The sequence below is a fragment of the Juglans microcarpa x Juglans regia genome, chromosome 7D (genome assembly GCF_004785595.1).
Source record: "Juglans microcarpa x Juglans regia isolate MS1-56 chromosome 7D, Jm3101_v1.0, whole genome shotgun sequence".
In the NCBI taxonomy this organism is placed as follows: Eukaryota; Viridiplantae; Streptophyta; class Magnoliopsida; order Fagales; family Juglandaceae; genus Juglans; species Juglans microcarpa x Juglans regia.
Genome location: NC_054606.1, coordinates 8,840,558 through 8,858,995, shown reverse-complemented (window position 1 = coordinate 8,858,995; position 18,438 = coordinate 8,840,558). Strand labels below are relative to the sequence as shown.

The following is an 18,438-nucleotide window of genomic DNA, read 5'->3' as shown; positions in this document are numbered from 1 at the left end:
TTCGGTCTCCATTGCCATTGGCACCTCTCACCCGTGCATAAGTCTCCCACGAAACTGAGTGCATGGCTGTTGATGTTATTTTCTACCCACGATCACACCAACAGGCAACAACCTTCTTAATTACTGTCTTGTTCTGCATTTCTCTGATGCATCCTCATCACGATCGAGGAGGGAGAAGAGACTCTCTGGCATAAAGCTCACGCGTCTCCATGCATCACGGGCTTCATGATTCCTCATCATCTTGCCCCATGCACGTGATATCCTCTGCCCTGTCCTCCCTCACCTTTGTAATTATTTATTCCATTCATTTTGATCCTGTATCTACATCTGGAGTTTAGCCCATTCCCACCACAATTCATGACCCACATCGTCTTAAGTTGGCCCAAGCCTATTTAAAGTCCAACTTCCATTAAAACTAACGAAACAAAACTCATATTTTCTGTAAACAATCTGAAAAAAAAAAGGTGTATAGGCCTTTAGCCAAAGAAAACTAAGAATTTTAGTCCCATAATGAAATTTTAAATTTTTTTTAATGCATAAGATATACTATTGGCATTCATTCATTCATTCTCTCTCTCTCTCTCTCAATCTTCGTTTTCTCTTCAAAATTTTATTGATATTTTCACTATCACAGATGCAGTACTGCTCATGATATGATCACTTTGCACGTACATCTTAGGCAAATCCAATAAGAGGTTTAAAATAGTTTCCACATCTTTCCAAGGCATGCAGTTTACTCCATCCTAGGACAACATTTGAGAGCCAAAAAATGGATTTGGCACACAATACACATGCATGCTTGTTCAGTCTGTTGATTATCCACACATGCATGAAAATAGTGAAGGAACTCCAACCCCATGATCACCATGCTCATGATCTAGTACTCCCTTTTCTCTTCTCCTTCCGACATCTGAAGTATTTGTACCCGAACTAGTTTGAGGAGGAGGAGCAACACGACCATTAACAAAAAGTGAGTTTGGTTCTGTAACAGGCTGCGCCAATCCAAGTAATTCTTCGGGTCCAATACCATTGAAAGGGTTCTGGTTCCTTTGATAATTTTCGTCATGATCAGCAGCAGCTGAAGTTTTTCTCTCCACAGCAAGAAAATGGCGAAGAGATGAAGGATTCTTCACACTCTTTATACCATCAGTTCTGTCCCTTAAGCACAAAGAGAAAAACCCTAATGATCTGGGCAGCTTGCTGCTGCTCTTCTTTTCCTTGAGGGGTTCGGTTTTTCTTCTCCGTATTGATCTTCTAGAGAGCTCCAAAATGCTGGAAACGCCTATAAGGCTCCCAAGCGTGACGCTCCTGTCATGGAAAAAAGACCCTGTAGACTGCAATTATAATGCAGTACCACAAGGGCATGTGGTAATTCAGCAAAAGATCAAAACATTTTTGTCCAAAAATCTCAAGACATTATAATAAAGTACTGTTGCTTAATCTCGAACCGAGTTGGTCGAGTGATACATTTGCCAAATTCAAAAAGCTGTTCAATTCGAATATTAATGTATAGACAGCAATTAATGATTTGAAAACACATGATGTCTAGTCATGTGAGATAAATTAAACTTGTAAACAGTTTTGATTGAACTCAATTCGAGCATTCTAAAAAAAAAAAAAAAAAAATTCGAGCATCCTCAAGGGTTACTTTATCCTATACTTCAAAATATATTACAAAAATTCATTTTTTCTATTTTACATATTAATTTTTACAATAAATTATACATCAGTTTATCTATTTTTTCTCTATATTATTTAAATATTTTTTTATTTATTTCAAATATTTCTTCTAACTATCAATGACTTTGCAAATGAGATAGAAAATAATTAAAAATGTTTTAGAGTTGTGAACAATATTCTCTACATATAGAAGATTATTGTAGCAAAATGTAAAATAAAGATCAAAATACAAAATTTATTGGAAGGGTATTTTAATCAACTTTCTTTATATTTTACATAAAAATGTATTTTACATGAGTCATTATAAATGCTCTTAGGTTCGCATTGTAATGCTATACTAGGATTGTAAAATTTAACTCCCTCGATCCTAATGAATCGTCTCTCTAGTCGTGAGCAAAATGAAGATCAACTAACCAATCAAATGAGATTCAATGAAAATGGAAACGGCCTTAGAGAGAGATGATCAAGAAAATGACATTCAAATCATCAAGATTAATCTTTGTTCATAAGAGGACAAAAGAGAGAAATTGAAAGTCTGAGTAGCACCGCTCATTTATACCGTTTCTTGTTTTTTAGTTTTTTATTTTTTTTAATATATTTAAATATTTTTTAAAAATAAAAAAAATATACTAATATATTTAAAATCATTTCTTTATTACTAAAAAAAAAAAAAAAAAAAAGTTCTGCAGCGGTACATTTTGAGGGGGATACAAACTTTTCTCAAACTGAAAAAGCAATAGTTCATTCCAATCATGTCAAATGACTTTGTTTGCCTGTCCAGAAATTTGAGATCCCAATAGAAATATTAGAGCCGAGACTCCTCTCTACAAAATGTACGAAAGCAATTTCTTAATTTTTTATTTAAATATTGCTGACCTCTGTGTCCAAATCCGATGAGGAAGAATCTGTGGAGCACGTTGGGGAGCCAGTGAGTAGGGTGTTGAATGATACTGATCCAGAGAAATCATGGTTTCTAACCAACCCTACTCTCACATTCAATGGCTGCAGACCCAGAGGCCAGCCTTCCTCCTACAATCAAATCAATCACAAAAAGAAAATATATGAATTAGACATCCTCTTGTCGAAAATAGACAAAAATGAACAATGGAACTCGGCAATAACAAACAAGACAATGCTCAGGAAAGTCAGACCCACTATCAGAAAATTATAGGAAAAGACAGTACAAAACCACCTCAGAACCTGGACAGACAGAACAAATCTGAGGGAGAGAACCAGGGAGAAAATCCAAATGAATTAGAGAGAAGACAAACGAATACCTGTCCAGCGGCCATGTTTGTCAAGTACTATAATAGTACTTATGCTGATTGATTATGGTAAAAACAAGTCCAATGTGGTCACTTCAGGTAGCAGGAATGAATGAACGAACGAATGAACTGTCATTGAAAAGAACTGCTGTAATTTGATGGGCTACTGAGAAGATGAATCAGGTAAATCTATATATAGGGGTCTTTCAAATGTACAGTAGCTCAGAATTATTACTTTAGAGAGAGAGAGAGAGAGAGAAGTAAAAACAATCAGAAGGGGACTAAAAAAGAGTGATAAAATGAGTAAAAGGAGTTATCATTTGGTGCACACTTTTCTCTCTGCATTTCTTGGTTTTGTTGACCAGAAAACGAAAAGGGAATCATTTTGTTTCTGAAGTAAACAAAGGCAAAAGTCCAGAAGGAGCCAGTTCATCAGAAACAGTCATGACAGATATACCCTGCCGCGAAATCTTCATTTATTTGTGCCTCTCTACAACCTCAATAGGGTAATCACTTTGAAACCTTAGGCTAAGGTTTTTTTTTTTTTTTTCATTATTTATATACCCTAAATGAATATATCATTTTTATTAAAATGATTCACTAACGTATCATATGAAATTATATCAATTTATAAATTTATTTTTATAAAATTTGTAACAATCTTTTTTTACATATTTACTATATTTTTTTTCTAACTTTTAGTCTATTTCTATATATGCTAACATATAGGAGAAAAGCCATATATATATATATATAATTATTTTGGGAGGGCTAAAGTAATAAATACACGTGCATGTGTACCATGTGGCCAGGATTAGAGGCTCTTGGGGGGCCAATTACATTCGATAATGAAGGCATATGAGAAAGGAAAAGGACGATTTACATCATGAGGTTGGAAGAAGAGGATCCTATAAAGTGGAAAAAAAGGTTGAAATGCTTAATGCGTATCAAGAAGTCCACAGCCATTGAGTGCACCTTTTCAATTGAGACGAGAGATAGGTCCCTCTTGTCGTCTACCTTCTCATCATATGCCCCATTATATGGGCCTTTGGATTGCAGATTTTGGTCCAGTTATTCTTCTGGCCCAATATAAATTATCCTTTACTTACCTTATCATCTAAGTCCAACTGTCCAGTAGCTCTTTATTCTTTCTTATAACATTCTAATTGGTTTGGTTAAATCTATTTTTAAAATTTAATCAATATCACATTTTGTAACTCTACCAATTAAATGTTAATAATAATTATATTCTAATTAAATTAATATTAAAAAAGCATATTTTCAAAAGTCATTTAATGCTAAATTATATCAAAATTTTTTAATTACAAAGCAAATAATATATTTGTTTGGAGTGAAAAAATTAATATTTTAATGTTTGATTAGAGTGAAAAATTAATATTTTAATGTTTGGTAAATCAATTGTAGTTTTCCATCTTTAGCCAACTACTGTAGCAAGAATCTAAATTATTTTAGATTTGTCCAATTCAATGTGAGATTTTTTAACATCAATTATGCAAATTTTAGCCAATCTTTTCATTTGGCCAAGCCAATGATGCTCTAATAGATGTATTTCTCTCAAATTTGCAATCTAATTTCCAAATTAGAATAATGACATTGTTACTTTTCATATAATTTACCGATTATGCTCATCTCCCATTAACATCGTCAACATTGTGAAGAAGAGTAGTGCTTCACAACGGTCAGGCTGCAAATCCCACAAAAACAACTCTCCATTCATCTCAAGCCACGTAGGAAAAAACATTATAAGAGAAATACACTCCACCACAGAGAATCAATTTGTATGTGCTCTTGTTTCTCATTTGCACCATCATTTGCCCTCTTTTCGTCGCTGCTTTCATCTTCTCCTGCTGCCGTCGCCAAGCATCTCCATTGTGGCATCGCCCGTCATCTTCGCCGTTGCCCATCTCTATCGCCGACCTCCCCCATTTCTGTCAATCATCTCCATCTCCTCTCCATCAAAACCCAATCAAATTAAAATCCACAATCAAACCATAATCCATTCAAAATCACAGTGAAACCCATATCAAACCCGCAATCTCATATTATCAAGTATAGAGAATAAGCTCAAAATCACAGTAAAACTCATCGCAAACACGCAATCTCAACGGCACTAGGTAGAGAATCTCATCGGCGGCACTAGAAGAGTCAAGATTAGGGGCGGGTAGTGAAGAGAGTGGCAGAAATGGTGGCTTCAGTGTGAGAATCAATTAAGAGGGAGGGGATTGTGGCAGATAAGGGGGCTCGAGTTCCTCGTACGATGACGGAGAAAAGGGTCGTGGTGGTGGTGGTGAGGGTAGTCGTTGTGGCAGAGAGGATTCTGTGGGAGAGAATGGAAGCCAAATCGTTCGAGTTCGTGGGGGAGCGAAGGGAGAAAGGGAAATTGCGTAGAGAGAGAAAGAGAAATTCTGATGTAGTACTAGTTTAGAATAAGTGTGGTGGAAGTCTTAGGTGTTGCTATGTGATTGTAAGGCAGTTATTTGACTAAAATCAACCCGACCGGTCCTAAGGAGTTCTTTGTGAAGAAAAATGGTTCTCTTTTAGGGGAGAGAGACGCCGTGGGGGGGGGGGGGGGGGGGGGGGGGGGGGGGGGGGGGGGGGAGGGCGGGGGCGCGGAACGTCATTTGCCAAGGTTTATTTGGGAAAGCTCTTGTCTTTTTTATCCTAGGAAATCATAAAAAAAAAAAAGAGAAAAAAAAGGGAAGAAACTAATGCAAATATCTTCTTCTGTTAGTGTCTCTTTTTAAGGCCTAAATAATTATACTCTTTAATTATCTCAAGAATGTAGTACGTATGACCCCTCACCAATGAGGAATTGATTGCCTTGATGAAACAACCCCACTTTTTATAAAATGCCTTCAAATTTGAAATTGATTGGTTGGCACTGGCATTGGCTTCTCATGGATCTTCAAAATTTGAACAAATGTAAATAAAATGATCTATATTGACTTCTTTAAAAAGTAAAAATTTAAACTATGAACTATAGTAATTTTAAGTATATATTCAAATTTGAAGATGTACTGTTCATCTTTAAAAGTAATATTTTATTATAAAAATTACCCGAATTGCTTTGCTTTTCAATTTTCATTTCTCAAGGTTTTCACTTCCCTTGAAAGTCCTTTTACTTTCATTAATTAAAATATAGTTAGTGTAATTGTAAAATATATAAAAACCTTAAAATTATTATTATTAAAAAAATAATATTATATTATTATTTTTACTAATTCAATGTGGGATTTTGGCTAGAGAGATTTTGGATTTATGAAAAATATATACTTTTTTATCAAATTTTGAAAATGACTTTGATGAATCTAATGCTAATGCTCTAAAGCTTTAGTTTTGCATTGGCTTGAGATTGATCTATATTCGAGAAAAAAAAAATTATTTGCAAACTGGTGCGAAGGATACACTCTTCATAGTGTAGAAGTTTAAAATGTTTAATATAAGCTATCTAAAAAGTGCATTCTCAATACTGACTTGCAAGTAGAAGAACTCATTAGAAATAATTACTTGAATACACAGAATTAAAGAAGGGAAAAAATGATTTCAAGAAAATGGTAGATCCTCTCTCTATAAAGCTAGGAAAAGTACCTAAAATTACCTTTCAAATTTTCCTAGGAACGTTTAAAAAGGCATGTTTTTAGATGGGGCCGGAGAGATTGGGCCAGAAGGCTGGGCTCTGCAGCTGAGATTCTTTATCCTCCTTTACCGTTGGTGTTTGTTACGAGAGTATTACTTAAGGTTGCAATATGGGAGAGCCCATTACAAATGACGACAGCCCACTAAACTCTTACAAATAACTGGAGCTTATGCCTAGCATATTTTATTGAGAGAGAGAGAGCCAACTTGCAGGCTTTTTAAGGGCTCATTTGGAAGTACAGCTGTTCTCGAATATTTTAAGATATTTTAAGATTTTTTTTTTAAACATTATTTAAATATAAATTATTTTTTAATTTTAAATCTTTAACTTTTTCATTTAATTATTACAACTTTTTCAAACTCTCAAATAAAACACAAAATTCTATATTCTTAATATCTAACCAAGAAATATATATAAATGTAAATCTTTTTTTTTTATTTTTTATTTTATGTAATAATTGATGAAGATAATATTTTCAGCCGGCATGCGATAGACAAGACTAGTTATTGGTCAAAACTGACGACCTTGGAACTATGATCAGGACTAAATACAAAGCTTTTGGACAAAACTCTTCACAATAATTACGTCTTGGACTCGAAGACAAAAGGAATGACCATTGACCAATTTAAAAAGTATCTTCCTATTTTCAAATATCTCCATCATATAAATTAAAAGATGTCGAGTCCAATACTTCAGGGTCTCATGCTTTATCGCCTGGCACGTAGCTCCGCATCCTTCTAAATTTATAATAAAAAATATTATTTTTTATATTTATATAAATATATATAATTTGTTAAAAATTTAAATTCAAGTTAATTGATTGTTTTAACCTCTTAAGTCAATATTTATATAAAAGGTCAAGATAATATAATAGTCATTATTAAATAATGTGAGACTTACTATATAAAAGTTTTAGAATGACTATTGAATTACCTTGGTATTCTATATAAATGTTAGCTTAGGAGGTCAAGATAATCCAAAATACAACTCTAATGAGTTCATATTTTTTAAATAAAATTTATAATTATATTATATTATAATTTGAATCTAAAAAAATTTTAGACCTAAAAACAAATTATAAACCTAATGAATCATTAGGTTGAGTGGGAGGAGGGGCGGGATGCGGTTTCAACCCCACCCCCTGTATCGGGGCTGGGTTGAAAACTCTCCCCCCACCCCAAGCGGGGGAGGGGGTGCCCCCCTGCACCATGCGGGTAGCAACCCTAGATTCTATACCTATATATGTTTTACATTCTCAAAATTAGGGTTTGAAAAACCAAAATTAAAATCAGAAATCAGATCATTCAGATCATGGATTCCACTTGTCGAACTGAGTGGTTTAGCATCCTAACAAATTTGAATTGAATATTTTAATATTAATAAAAATATAAAAAAAAAAAAAGTACATTGCTGATTTTCAAGCATTTAAAATCACGTATGGAAAAGCTTAAATTATGAATTTCTTGACTTGAATAAAAATATACTATAAATCTAAATAGTTTCTATAAGAAGGCAATTAAGGTATTTGACCCAAGTGTTCTCCTTTTATTCTCTCTCATCTTCCAAAAAAGGTAAATGCCCTTAAGCTATAAGGTCATATATAGTAATGATCATAATATTTTGTGCACAGTCACAATAAATTTTATTACAAAATACTGATTTATTTTCTAATTTGTTCTTCTTTTAAGTAAACAAAGCAAAAACTCCATCAGTTAACTCAAGTTTTCTAAACTCTTAGTGAACATAATTATGAAAAGAGTTTAATATGTGTTTAGTTTTATCATAATCTGATAATAGAGAGAGAAAAAAAAAACCTTGCTTTTCAAACTTCACCCAAAGAACAAACGCGCGCAATTTTGATTAAGTTGGTTTCAAACCGGCTTGGAGTGGTTGATTGAACAAGTTCTACGAGCAATTGGAAAAAAGTGCAAAATCAGACCAATTGAAATAGAATCGGATCTCTCAAGGTGTGGTGCATGTACTGCACGAGCCGCCACAGCCAGTGGTGGCCCCTCGCCGGTGATTCGTCTCAATTTTTTGTTGCTACATTATGTTTCCACTTTCCCTAACTGAAAATCAAGTGAAAGTGGATGTGAAGGTTCATTCCAGCCAGTCCAAACCAAGACGTTGCAGCACACTCCTTTGTACTGTAGCTTATAGCTGCAGGTTAATAGTCTGTTCATCAGACTATTCAAAAACCGTCTTCAAGCGGTCTCCCCTTGTGGGAATTTGGTGGGAGTCAATTTTTTGACTCCGATCACCCCATTTGTTTTTTTACTTTTGTGTTGTAATGTGTGTTGGCTTTGGAAAGATTGTAGGAGACTCCTACCCTATTGAACTTGTGTCTTGTATCCGTTAGTTTGTCTATAAATACTTACTTGCTGAGAAAAAAAAGAAAAGAAATAGAATCGGTTGAGGCTGCGTTTGGATGCTGAGGTGATCTCAGATGATCTGAATTGATTTGTGAATTATAGTATTTTGTGGGTTTCATTGATATGTGTTTGAATGTAAATAAGTTGAGATATGTAATATTTGAATGTATGAAGTAAGTTGAGATGAATTTAAACTTGTATAGGAAATAGAAAAAGTAGTATATCTTATTAATAATTAATTTGAGATGTGTTGAGTTGATTTTGACATCCTTGAATCGGTCTTACTAAAACCATTTTTCAACTATGAGTAGAACAAAAGAAAAAAAATCAAAAAAAATCAATTTGAAAAAATGTGCAAAATCAATTTTCTTTTGGCCAATTGAAATAGAATCGGTTGAATCGGTTTGACTAAAACCATTTTTCAACTATTTGCAAAACAGAAGAAAAAGAAAAGTGATATTATGACTACTAAATATGCCCACCAAATATGTCTACTCATATATTTTTATTTATATATTTATTTATTTTTTTCTTAATAGTTAAGGATGTTTAAAAAATGTTTAAAGAAAAAGAAAGAAAAATAAAAAAACTCATTTGTACTAATGTGCACATTTAGTAGGCACATTTGATGGTCACCTGAGCATTATCCGAAGAAAAAATCAAAAGAAGAAAGGAAGCAATGTATCTCGAAACAAGAATAAATAAACTTATTTGCAAGGATCTTTATTGACACAAAACACACCACTCTAGTCCACTGATGTGACATATTTTTACATCAACCTATATTAAAAAATAAAAATTGCTTCTAAGCGGTCAGGCTATTTGTTATATGAAGTAGAGTAGCCCTCCTATCAACTGCTAACACGTCAGAAATCACACAATAATTTCAATACTCTTAACCACACATAATCATTTTCAAGGCACAGATTTCACCCACGAGCCCCTCCCTTGCATCTTTTCTTCTTCCCTCTTACACCGAAGCCCTCAACCCCAAAATTTCCCCTACCCAACCCGTGCAACGAAGATCAACCAAGAGCCACAACGGAGCTCGACTTCACGGTGCGGCAGGAATTTGACCTCGAGCGTGTTTCTCACGGTGCGGTAGGTCATCCCCTTTTCTTCTTCCCTCTTCCACCTAAGCCCCATCCCTAGAAACTCCCCTACCCAACCTGTATGATGGAGATCCAGTGCCTCTTCAATTCATGTCTTAGCCCCCACCATTGATTCAGTTCCAAATTTGGCGGTCGAAAACCTTTCTCTTCCTTTATATCAACGATTCTTCATTTTTTTCTTTTTTATACCAAACTTTTGTGGTCGTTCAATCCACTTTTGTAAGCTTTTATCTCAAATGATTTGATTATTCACAACAACAACAATGAAAAATTGTTTTCTTAAAATCAAATACATTTGACAGTTTGTGGTTTGAGGAGAAGGGTCAACGTTGGTGGTCTGGTGGATGGGCTCTGGGTTTCGTGAGGGCACGGGGAGAAGATTTGGGGAGTTTTGTGGGTTCCGTCCATCGCAGCATGGTGGGTTAACGTCCGCCCTGTCGCAGATCTTGGGGTGAGCCATGCGAGAGGGGGTGCGAGAGGGCTGAGAAAACCAAAGTGGGGTGCGAAGGGAGGGCAATATTTTTTTGTAATATGATGTAGTGCATATATAAGATAGCTATGGTAGAAAGCCTAGGTGTCACTTAATTATTAGTGGATTGTTATTTGGGTAACATTAGCCTGACTGGTTCTAAGGACTTCTCTAAAAAATATTGGTATTTTGAATCTTTTATAAAAAAAAAAAAAATTCCATGATAAGTGGTAATTATATACCAGGTTTGTAAATAGTATATTTCAACTAAAATTTACTTGAGATCCAAACAGCAAGAAAAGTACTAGGGGTAAAAAAAGATGAATATACTAAATCCAGCTGCACCACCTCTCTTATTGATGAACAAGTCTTTGCTGTTCATGTGTGAAACAAAAGAGTCAGCTGCAATTCGAATTCAAAGTTAGACATTTACATTTTGCCAGTTCCCAATGATTTATCTGTCATCTCATGTTATGAATGGCGACAAAAAACTTCAAAAAGATCAGGAGCGGAACCAACAAATTAATTAAACCAAAAGTATCAGATGCCTCCATGATGATACTCATCTATAGAGAAAGGTGGGGGCCAGCATGAACAGCCTTGAAGTTAGAGATACCTCCTTATAATGAGTACCGCTGGAAAAAAAAAACTCCTGTCATCAGAGGGAATATCCCCACATGGGTTTGCTCAAACGACCTTCTGCTAATTTCAATGGAGGATGTTTTGCTTTCTCTCTTGGGAAAGTCAAAATGCAGCCCCATTTTATCATTTCAACCAAACAAAGTCAATGCAACCCAGAAAGAGAGAGATATAGAGCTGAGAGATCCACTTTCAAGCTTCTCTCTTATGAAATAATATGACGCATAATATATTTAGAAGAATCATGGTGCAACTAAATGGGAATCCTAAGTATGGTATGAACTACTTCTTTGAAGACTCTTACTTTAATTAGTTTTGACCTCTTGCTCATGATACATTTATAGAGATTCAGATCTGTGTCCAGTTCGAGATCCCTAACTACCTGCTTGATAAACTTCTTTCCAGCAAACAAGATAAGAAAAAAGGACAGATCGATATGATAGACTTGATATGAAAATGGATCGATCGAGGAGAAATAATTCACACTGATGACAAACATGACTATTTTCATAGATAAGATGCCACTTTATGTGGAAAATTCCACTTTTAAAGAAGTAGAAGTAGAAGATATAATTAAGCTTCACATGATAACATACAGAAAACCTGATATATATGAAAAAGAAAAGAAAGAACAAAGAAAAAAGAAGATTAACATATAGAAAACCATCATCTGGTTTCATCTCCTTCTCTAATTTTCCTAATCTTACCACTAAGATCTAGTGCTTGAAGAGTACTTGGAGGGAACAACAATTCAATCTCATTTGACAGATCAAGCGGAATTCTTCGTCTAGCGGCTTTTCGCTTTGTCGTCACTACTGCTTTTGGTTTGAGTTTTCTTGGTGCAGGAGGGCATTGCAGAAACACTGGGATTTTATGATCCAACGAAGTTGGAGTCTTGAACCCGTCATCCTCCTCCTCAATGTCCCTGAATTCTCCTAGAGAAGGAATTCTGACCCCCAGAGATGAAAGAGAAATGCTGTCATGTTTATCTTCTTTTTCTTGTTCTTGTTCTAGATCTTGTTCTTGTTTTTGATATTCTTGTTCTTCTTCTTGCAGTACTTCTGGAATTTTGCGAACCCCTCGATCTTCTGGAGGTTCTGTCTTGCACTCATCTTGAAATTCCAACGCGGGTCTTGTTGCGAAATTCAATTTCATAACATTCAGATCCTTATCAGAGACAAGCATCTGAGAATCGGACACACCCATGAACGAAAAGTAACTTGATTTCAGAGTAATTAATGCAGGACAAAGTACATGTTTATAAGAAGACGATAAGAATTGGAATGAAGAAGCAGTACCAAAACAATCGGGTAAGAAGATGATGATGAAGAAATCTAAAGATCACCGACAAGCCTCTCTAACTGAGGAAACAAGAACGATGATCGATGTATAAATGTAACGATGCCCTGAGAATATAACCATAAAATCACCATCGATCTTTTCCGTTTTTAAGTGATTTCTTCGACCTTCTTTGGATGTTCCCGATCAAGATGTTTTTAGGGAGACACGAGTGAGAGAGAAAGTGGGAGAAGCTTTAAACCCACTTCGATCGGAGGAGGATCCAATGCGGATGTAACCTTTCTCTCTCTCTCCTCTACGAGTCAGCCATTAATATCCTTTGGCCGAAGTCAAATACTACTGTCAATTATTCATTCTTGCAAACAATCACATACAAAATATATTTTTAAGTTTTACTTTTTAGTTACGTTAATCAGAAATCTTTTATATCAATTATATTAAAAACAGAAATTCTATTTACAGTCCTGAATAAGAAATTATGTGTACAGTTCCATTGAAGAATAGAGATAAAAGGAAAAAAAAAACAATTTTAAAAATGATATTATTATAATTTTAAATTTTTTTAAATATAACACAATGTATGAGCTTGTATGAGCAGTCTCCAATATATGGAGACTAACTCTATTAAAAATTATCTTTCAATATATATGTATATATATATATATTAAAAATTAAATAATATTTTATTATTTTTTTAAATTATAATGGATTTCTCTATAAATGATGTGTCAACGCACCAACTTGTATATGTACTAGCAGTGAATTTACGTGCGATGCACGTTTGCCCTGTATTAAATTATTCTAAAATATAAACATCTAGTGTAGAAGGAAAGAGTCTAAAAGGACTAAATATTACATAATTGTTTTTTTGTTACTGAAAGTAAAGTCTGAAACTGCTAAATATTACATAATTGTTTCTTTTGTTACTGAAAGTAGAGTCTAAAACGACTAAATATTACATAATTGTTTCTTTCGTTACTGAAAGTAAAGTCTGAAACTGCTAAATATTACATAATTGTTTCTTTCGTTATTGAAAGTAAAGTTTGCTGGTTATGGATTCAAAGTGGTGTGTTCTCGTCATTTACAGCATTTATGGAGAGAACATTGAAGTTTTTGTGACGTTGTTTTTGGAGTTGATCCAAATCTGCACCCAATTGTATGATCCATTTTTTGGTTGAACATAATTTTGCAATATTTTGGATATACGGTAAATGTTCCTGTATGGTGAATAAATATAATGTAAAAGATATTTTTGATAACTTTCTATTTGAATATCTAAGATTAAATGTTTTTAAAATACAAATTGGAATATGAATAAGTTGGTTACCTTTCCTGTACGTTCCATTAGTTCGATTGCTGTGCAACCCAGAGCTTCTTCTGCAATTTGACCGAACATGACAGTCCCAAGTCGTCCATTACCATCGTCAACTTCGATGTAAGCTCGACAGCTATATAAACAAACTATATTTTTTAGTCTGAATGATTAAGTAATAATTTAAATATAACATAAAATTGATTAAAGAAACATTTACGACGTAAAATATGAATATAACATATATACCGTGGTTGTGCATTGCTCATGTATTTGCAATGATAACATTGAAATTTTTCATTTTGCTCATATCCAGTCCCCTTCTTACACCCAATGCAGGACATGTAGAAGAATATTTGATGGAGATCAACCACACAAATAGTTGCTTTAATCCAAAATTTTGCTTTCTGCATTAATTTTGGAACAGATATATGTTTTTAATGGTTGTAAATAGTATGTAGCCTTAAGATAAGGTTATATTTATTTTGAAAAGGCATGTGTAAAATTTTTAGAAGGCAATATATATAAAGAAAAAAAAGTTTAAGAAGACCGTAGAATTGTACCGTCATTGGTTGTAGTGATTTAAGAAAACCAGCAAGATCATCAAGCTTAATTATGTCTTTCATGTCAACATTTGATGTCGATGCTGATGCTGATGCCGTTGTATGATGTAGATTTTTTTCGACGATTTCTTCAAGCAGTGCATGATTAAGCATCGTCCTAAATATTTTTAGAATAATTTAAAATGAATGAGAGAAATCATGGAGGAAAAGATATAAAAGAAAAAACAATTTTAGAGCTAGTTGATGAATATATATTTTGAAGAATTACCATTGACATAATGGAGTTGCAGCAGGGATGACAGGATTTAAGGTAAATACGCTTGTCGGTTGAGATGAAAGAGAAAGACCTATATTATAAAGAAAAAAAATTTGTTAGTAGATAATAACATTCTATTTTTAATAAATGTTGATATTATAAGTTGTGTAATATACCATTGTATGAACCGACTTTTAAACGTGTTGCGAGTAGAGTTGGCTTAGCTTCAATAATATCAGAGATTGCTCGGCATTCACCGTCTACAAATCGACTCCACATAGTTAACCATATCGGCATCAAGCTGTAAAATTTAGGATAAAGTATTTAAAAGTGTAGTATGATGAAATAATATTGAAAACAAGGTAGTTAAAGAATTTATTAATATCACATATATAGTTGAGAAATCTTCTTTACCTCTGGTCGATAACATATATTTCTTGAATTTTTGTTGGCCCATGTATTGAGGTAATTTCTCTGGGAGGTTTCATGTATATTGCGATCGCCAGAATAGCTGTTCAATTATGTTGAATTTTTTTTTTTGTGAAAACTGAATAAGAGTATTAAGAAGTATGTTAAATATATTGATGTGATATTTACCTATTTCAGTTCCAGTGTTTTTGTAGTCATGCAGATTGGTGAATGGGATAATATCATATTCTGGTGGTTGTAATTCCACTTCGTCATCTGGAATGTTTTCGATGATTGTTCTTGAATTTAAGATCCACTGGTATTCATGTGCTTCAATTCTATGCTTGGGATCTAAAGGCTTAACATAAGCATTACTGATGTAGTAAGACCGGAATATGTGTAACATGTCATTACGTAGGTCTATATCTTTGCCGAAAATTGTTGCTTGTAGTCGGTTGCCCTGCATAATATTGCATAAGTAAATAGTTATTTGCATTCAATTGATTAGAAAATAGTACTTATTAAATATATATATAAGATTTAATTTAAAAATATAGTTAGAATGAATCTATGTTGTAAGGGGAAAACATATATATTTTGAATATATCATGTGAAAGAATACAATGTAAACATTAAGTATATTCTTGCAAGTATGATATTGATGTCAATGTGTTACCTCAGGGTCTATCAATGTCAGATTTTGATATTTTGTTGGTGAATGTTGTGCAGTACGTTTGGGTGATTTGTCTGACACAATCATCTTGATGCTCCAATTTCTTGTACTTGGAGTAATGTTTTTGATTGATGTATAGACAGTCCGCATGTTGAAGCCTACATATGAATTAAAAGAAAGAAATATTAGTCCAAACAATTGAATTTAAATAAAACAATTTTAATAAAAGAATAATAAGAAGTTGTGAAAATTACATAGTGGAAAAACAAATTGTATTTAATTGAGAGGTATATATTGAAATTTGATTACTCACAGAAGTTTATGATGGATATGCTAGTGTTAGTAATTCTCTATAAACAATATTATTTGTTTCAGCTTCTTCACAATCATGAGTTGACACTGGTCTTATAAGAACTTTTACTGAAGCAGAAGTTTTGGCTCTTGACAGTGCTACATATAGTTGGCCATGACAAAATACAGGTTGAGGCAAGTATACACCAACAAAATCTAATGTCTGCCCTTGTGCTTTATTTATTGTCATCGCAAAACTTAATCTGATAGGAAATTGTGTTCTTTTGAATGGAAAACCACTATTATCATCTGCATTTGGCAAGAAAGGAATCCTTGGTATGAAAACTCTTTTTCCGGTGTGGTGACCAACTGCAATTTCAGCATCAATGATATTTCGTTCAAAGTTGCGACAAATAAGACGTGTTCCATTGCATAAACCTTCTGAAGGATTGACATTTCTGAGTAACATGATAGGACAATTTTTTTTTAGTAATAATTCATGGGGTGGAAGTCCATTTGGTGTTAATGTGTTTAAGAAATCCTCCATGATGCCTTGTTCTGATGTATCAATCGTTTCATCGAAGCTATAGTATTGTGTAACTGTACCAGGAAATCTTTGAATAAGTATTGTATTTATCTCATCGACGGAGTTGTTCTTTGGTGTCAATATAGCTCGATTTGTCATTTCGGATAAATTTTCTGAATAACTGCCAATATCCTGGAAGACTGCATCGATCAGATCATCTAAAGACTCCACATCATTTTTGTAAGGAATGAGCATTTCACTGGGAATTTTGATCTTATTCTCAATTGTGATTGGTGTTGTTCCATTTCCGACCTGAAGTAAATAATTTGAGAAGTTTGGATCGAATCTTGCTCGCATATTTTCACTTAAACTAATCTTAGTTAAAGTGGACCACAAATATGACGATGCTAAACTGGCATTAACTTCTTCTTGTCTTGTGCCTTTACGAATCACTGGTAAGACTTGACGAAAATCTCCACCGAATACGATAATTTTTCCACCAAATGGTAATCTTGAATCAGTTATGTCTCGTAACATTTTATCCAATGCTTGCATACATTCTTTTCTAGACATAGGTGCTTCATCCCATATGATTAACTTTGCAAGACGTAACAATTTGGCAAGAGCACCTTGTTTGCTTACACAACAAGTACTATTTTTGTCAAGATCTAATGGAATTTTGAAGCGTGAATGTGCTGTTCGACCCCCAGGTAAAATAGATGCAGCAACACCAGACGATGCAGTTGCAAGAGCAATTAAGTTTCTTGATCTCACTGTAGCGAGAAGTGCTTTATATAAGAATGTTTTCCCTGTTCCACCAGGACCATCAATGAAGAATGCAGCAGATTCATTTAGAAGGACTTTCTGTAAAATTGATTCATATGCATGTTGTTGTTCAGGATTAAGACTCATCGAAGCCATAAGATCTTCTTCTGGTATCAAAACTGCAAATTCATCATTTATTTCCCTAGATTCAGTTTCATTCTGATCAAAAGAAACATCATGTTCTATTAAATGGAACATGTTTATGTCTTTTCCCATCGATTCAAGTGTAGAAGAGATGCTTCGTAAGACTTTTGTCCTAATATCTGCTGATGTTGCAACACTTGTTTGGAAATCGCTTGACATATCTTGTTCAAAGTATTCCCAAAGTTCTCTAGGATTTGTTGGGTTACAATATACTAAAATTGTTGCAAATAACCGTCTTAAACTGTGTGGTATTTGGTATAAGGAAGCCTCTTGCATACAATCTTGCAAACTGGTATCTCTTTGTAACAAACCATGTAATGTAGCTGCTTCACGAAAGGTTGGTGCAGTGACATTGCCAACTGTTTTGATGTGGTCAAATGATAAAGGGCCTCTTATATGATTTAACAATATCCGTAAGTAATACCTTTCACCTTCGAATGGACTTGCTGTAACAATGCGGCCTATAACAGTTTTCTTCTTTCTTGGAGTCCATATTTTGTGTTGTTGATTCCAAACAAAAGCTTCAGGAAATTCTTTGTACAGTAGTCTTCGTGCATTTTCATTAGTTTGATTTGTTGAAAAAAATTCAGTCAACATTGATTTTGCCGTAAAATCAGATCTCAGAACATTGTTAAGGTCGTTATGTGCATGAAAAGCTACCAGATGTTGATCTTCAAGATGTAGATGTAAACTGTAAACTGATGGATACATTTCATTAAGAATAAAGCCATATATTCTCCACATGGCTTCTGGTGGAGCAATCCATCTAGCTGATTGAAATTGTTGGATTTCATCAATATCTTGGATGTTTTGTCCAGGAATCAAGTTGAAAGCAACACGATCATGACCTTTATAAATGTACTTATAAAGGTATTTGACTGCTTTGATTGTTGAGCAAATTTCTACATTCAAGTGACAATCAAATTTTGCGAGGAGATATGGATTA

General features: G+C 33.9%; 3 protein-coding genes across 4 annotated transcripts; all 3 read right to left on the bottom strand.

The window, feature by feature from the left end:
• Window positions 1–654: 654 nt before the first annotated feature.
• On the bottom strand, window positions 655–3,182 carry LOC121238297 (uncharacterized protein At3g17950-like). The gene is made up of 3 exons (XM_041135128.1): window positions 2,958–3,182; window positions 2,557–2,709; window positions 655–1,334 (listed from the first exon to the last, which is right to left on the bottom strand). The coding sequence occupies exons 1-3, from the start codon at window positions 2,970–2,972 to the stop codon at window positions 816–818; spliced, it is 687 nt and encodes a 228-aa protein (XP_040991062.1). The 5' UTR covers window positions 2,973–3,182; the 3' UTR covers window positions 655–815.
• An 8,499-nt stretch (window positions 3,183–11,681) lies between these two features.
• On the bottom strand, window positions 11,682–12,848 carry LOC121238068 (cyclin-dependent protein kinase inhibitor SMR10-like). Of its 2 annotated transcripts, XM_041134925.1 has the most exons (2): window positions 12,494–12,848; window positions 11,682–12,380 (listed from the first exon to the last, which is right to left on the bottom strand). In XM_041134925.1, exon 2 carries the CDS (start codon window positions 12,378–12,380, stop codon window positions 11,862–11,864), a length of 519 nt encoding a protein of 172 aa, XP_040990859.1. In that variant the 5' UTR covers window positions 12,494–12,848; the 3' UTR covers window positions 11,682–11,861. The 2 variants fall into 2 exon arrangements, with proteins under 2 accessions (XP_040990859.1, XP_040990858.1); XM_041134924.1 differs by having other exon boundaries at window positions 11,682–12,831.
• Window positions 12,849–13,552: 704 nt separating this feature from the next.
• Window positions 13,553–14,904, bottom strand: LOC121238101 (replication protein A 70 kDa DNA-binding subunit B-like). Its single transcript, XM_041134956.1, has 6 exons — window positions 14,802–14,904; window positions 14,638–14,716; window positions 14,370–14,526; window positions 14,056–14,213; window positions 13,822–13,942; window positions 13,553–13,711 (listed from the first exon to the last, which is right to left on the bottom strand). Exons 1-6 carry the CDS (start codon window positions 14,902–14,904, stop codon window positions 13,553–13,555), a joined length of 777 nt encoding a protein of 258 aa, XP_040990890.1.
• Window positions 14,905–18,438: the final 3,534 nt, after the last annotated feature.

What these genes read in the sequence shown, in the direction of transcription:
- LOC121238297 (XM_041135128.1), bottom strand. An exon ending in CATCGGATTTGGACACAGAG is followed by an intron (nt 1,335 to 2,556) that starts GTCAGCAATATT and finishes TTATAATTGCAG; the next exon opens with TCTACAGGGTCTTTTTTCCA.
- LOC121238101 (XM_041134956.1), bottom strand. Translation starts at nt 14,904, where the DNA reads ATGTGGAGTCGATTTGTAGACGGTGAATGCCGAGCAATCTCTGATATT. An exon ending in ATGAGCAATGCACAACCACG is followed by an intron (nt 13,943 to 14,055) that starts GTATATATGTTA and finishes TTGTTTATATAG; the next exon opens with CTGTCGAGCTTACATCGAAG. An exon ending in TAATGGAACGTACAGGAAAG is followed by an intron (nt 13,712 to 13,821) that starts GTAACCAACTTA and finishes TTCACCATACAG; the next exon opens with GAACATTTACCGTATATCCA.
- LOC121238068 (XM_041134924.1), bottom strand. Translation starts at nt 12,401, where the DNA reads ATGGGTGTGTCCGATTCTCAGATGCTTGTCTCTGATAAGGATCTGAAT.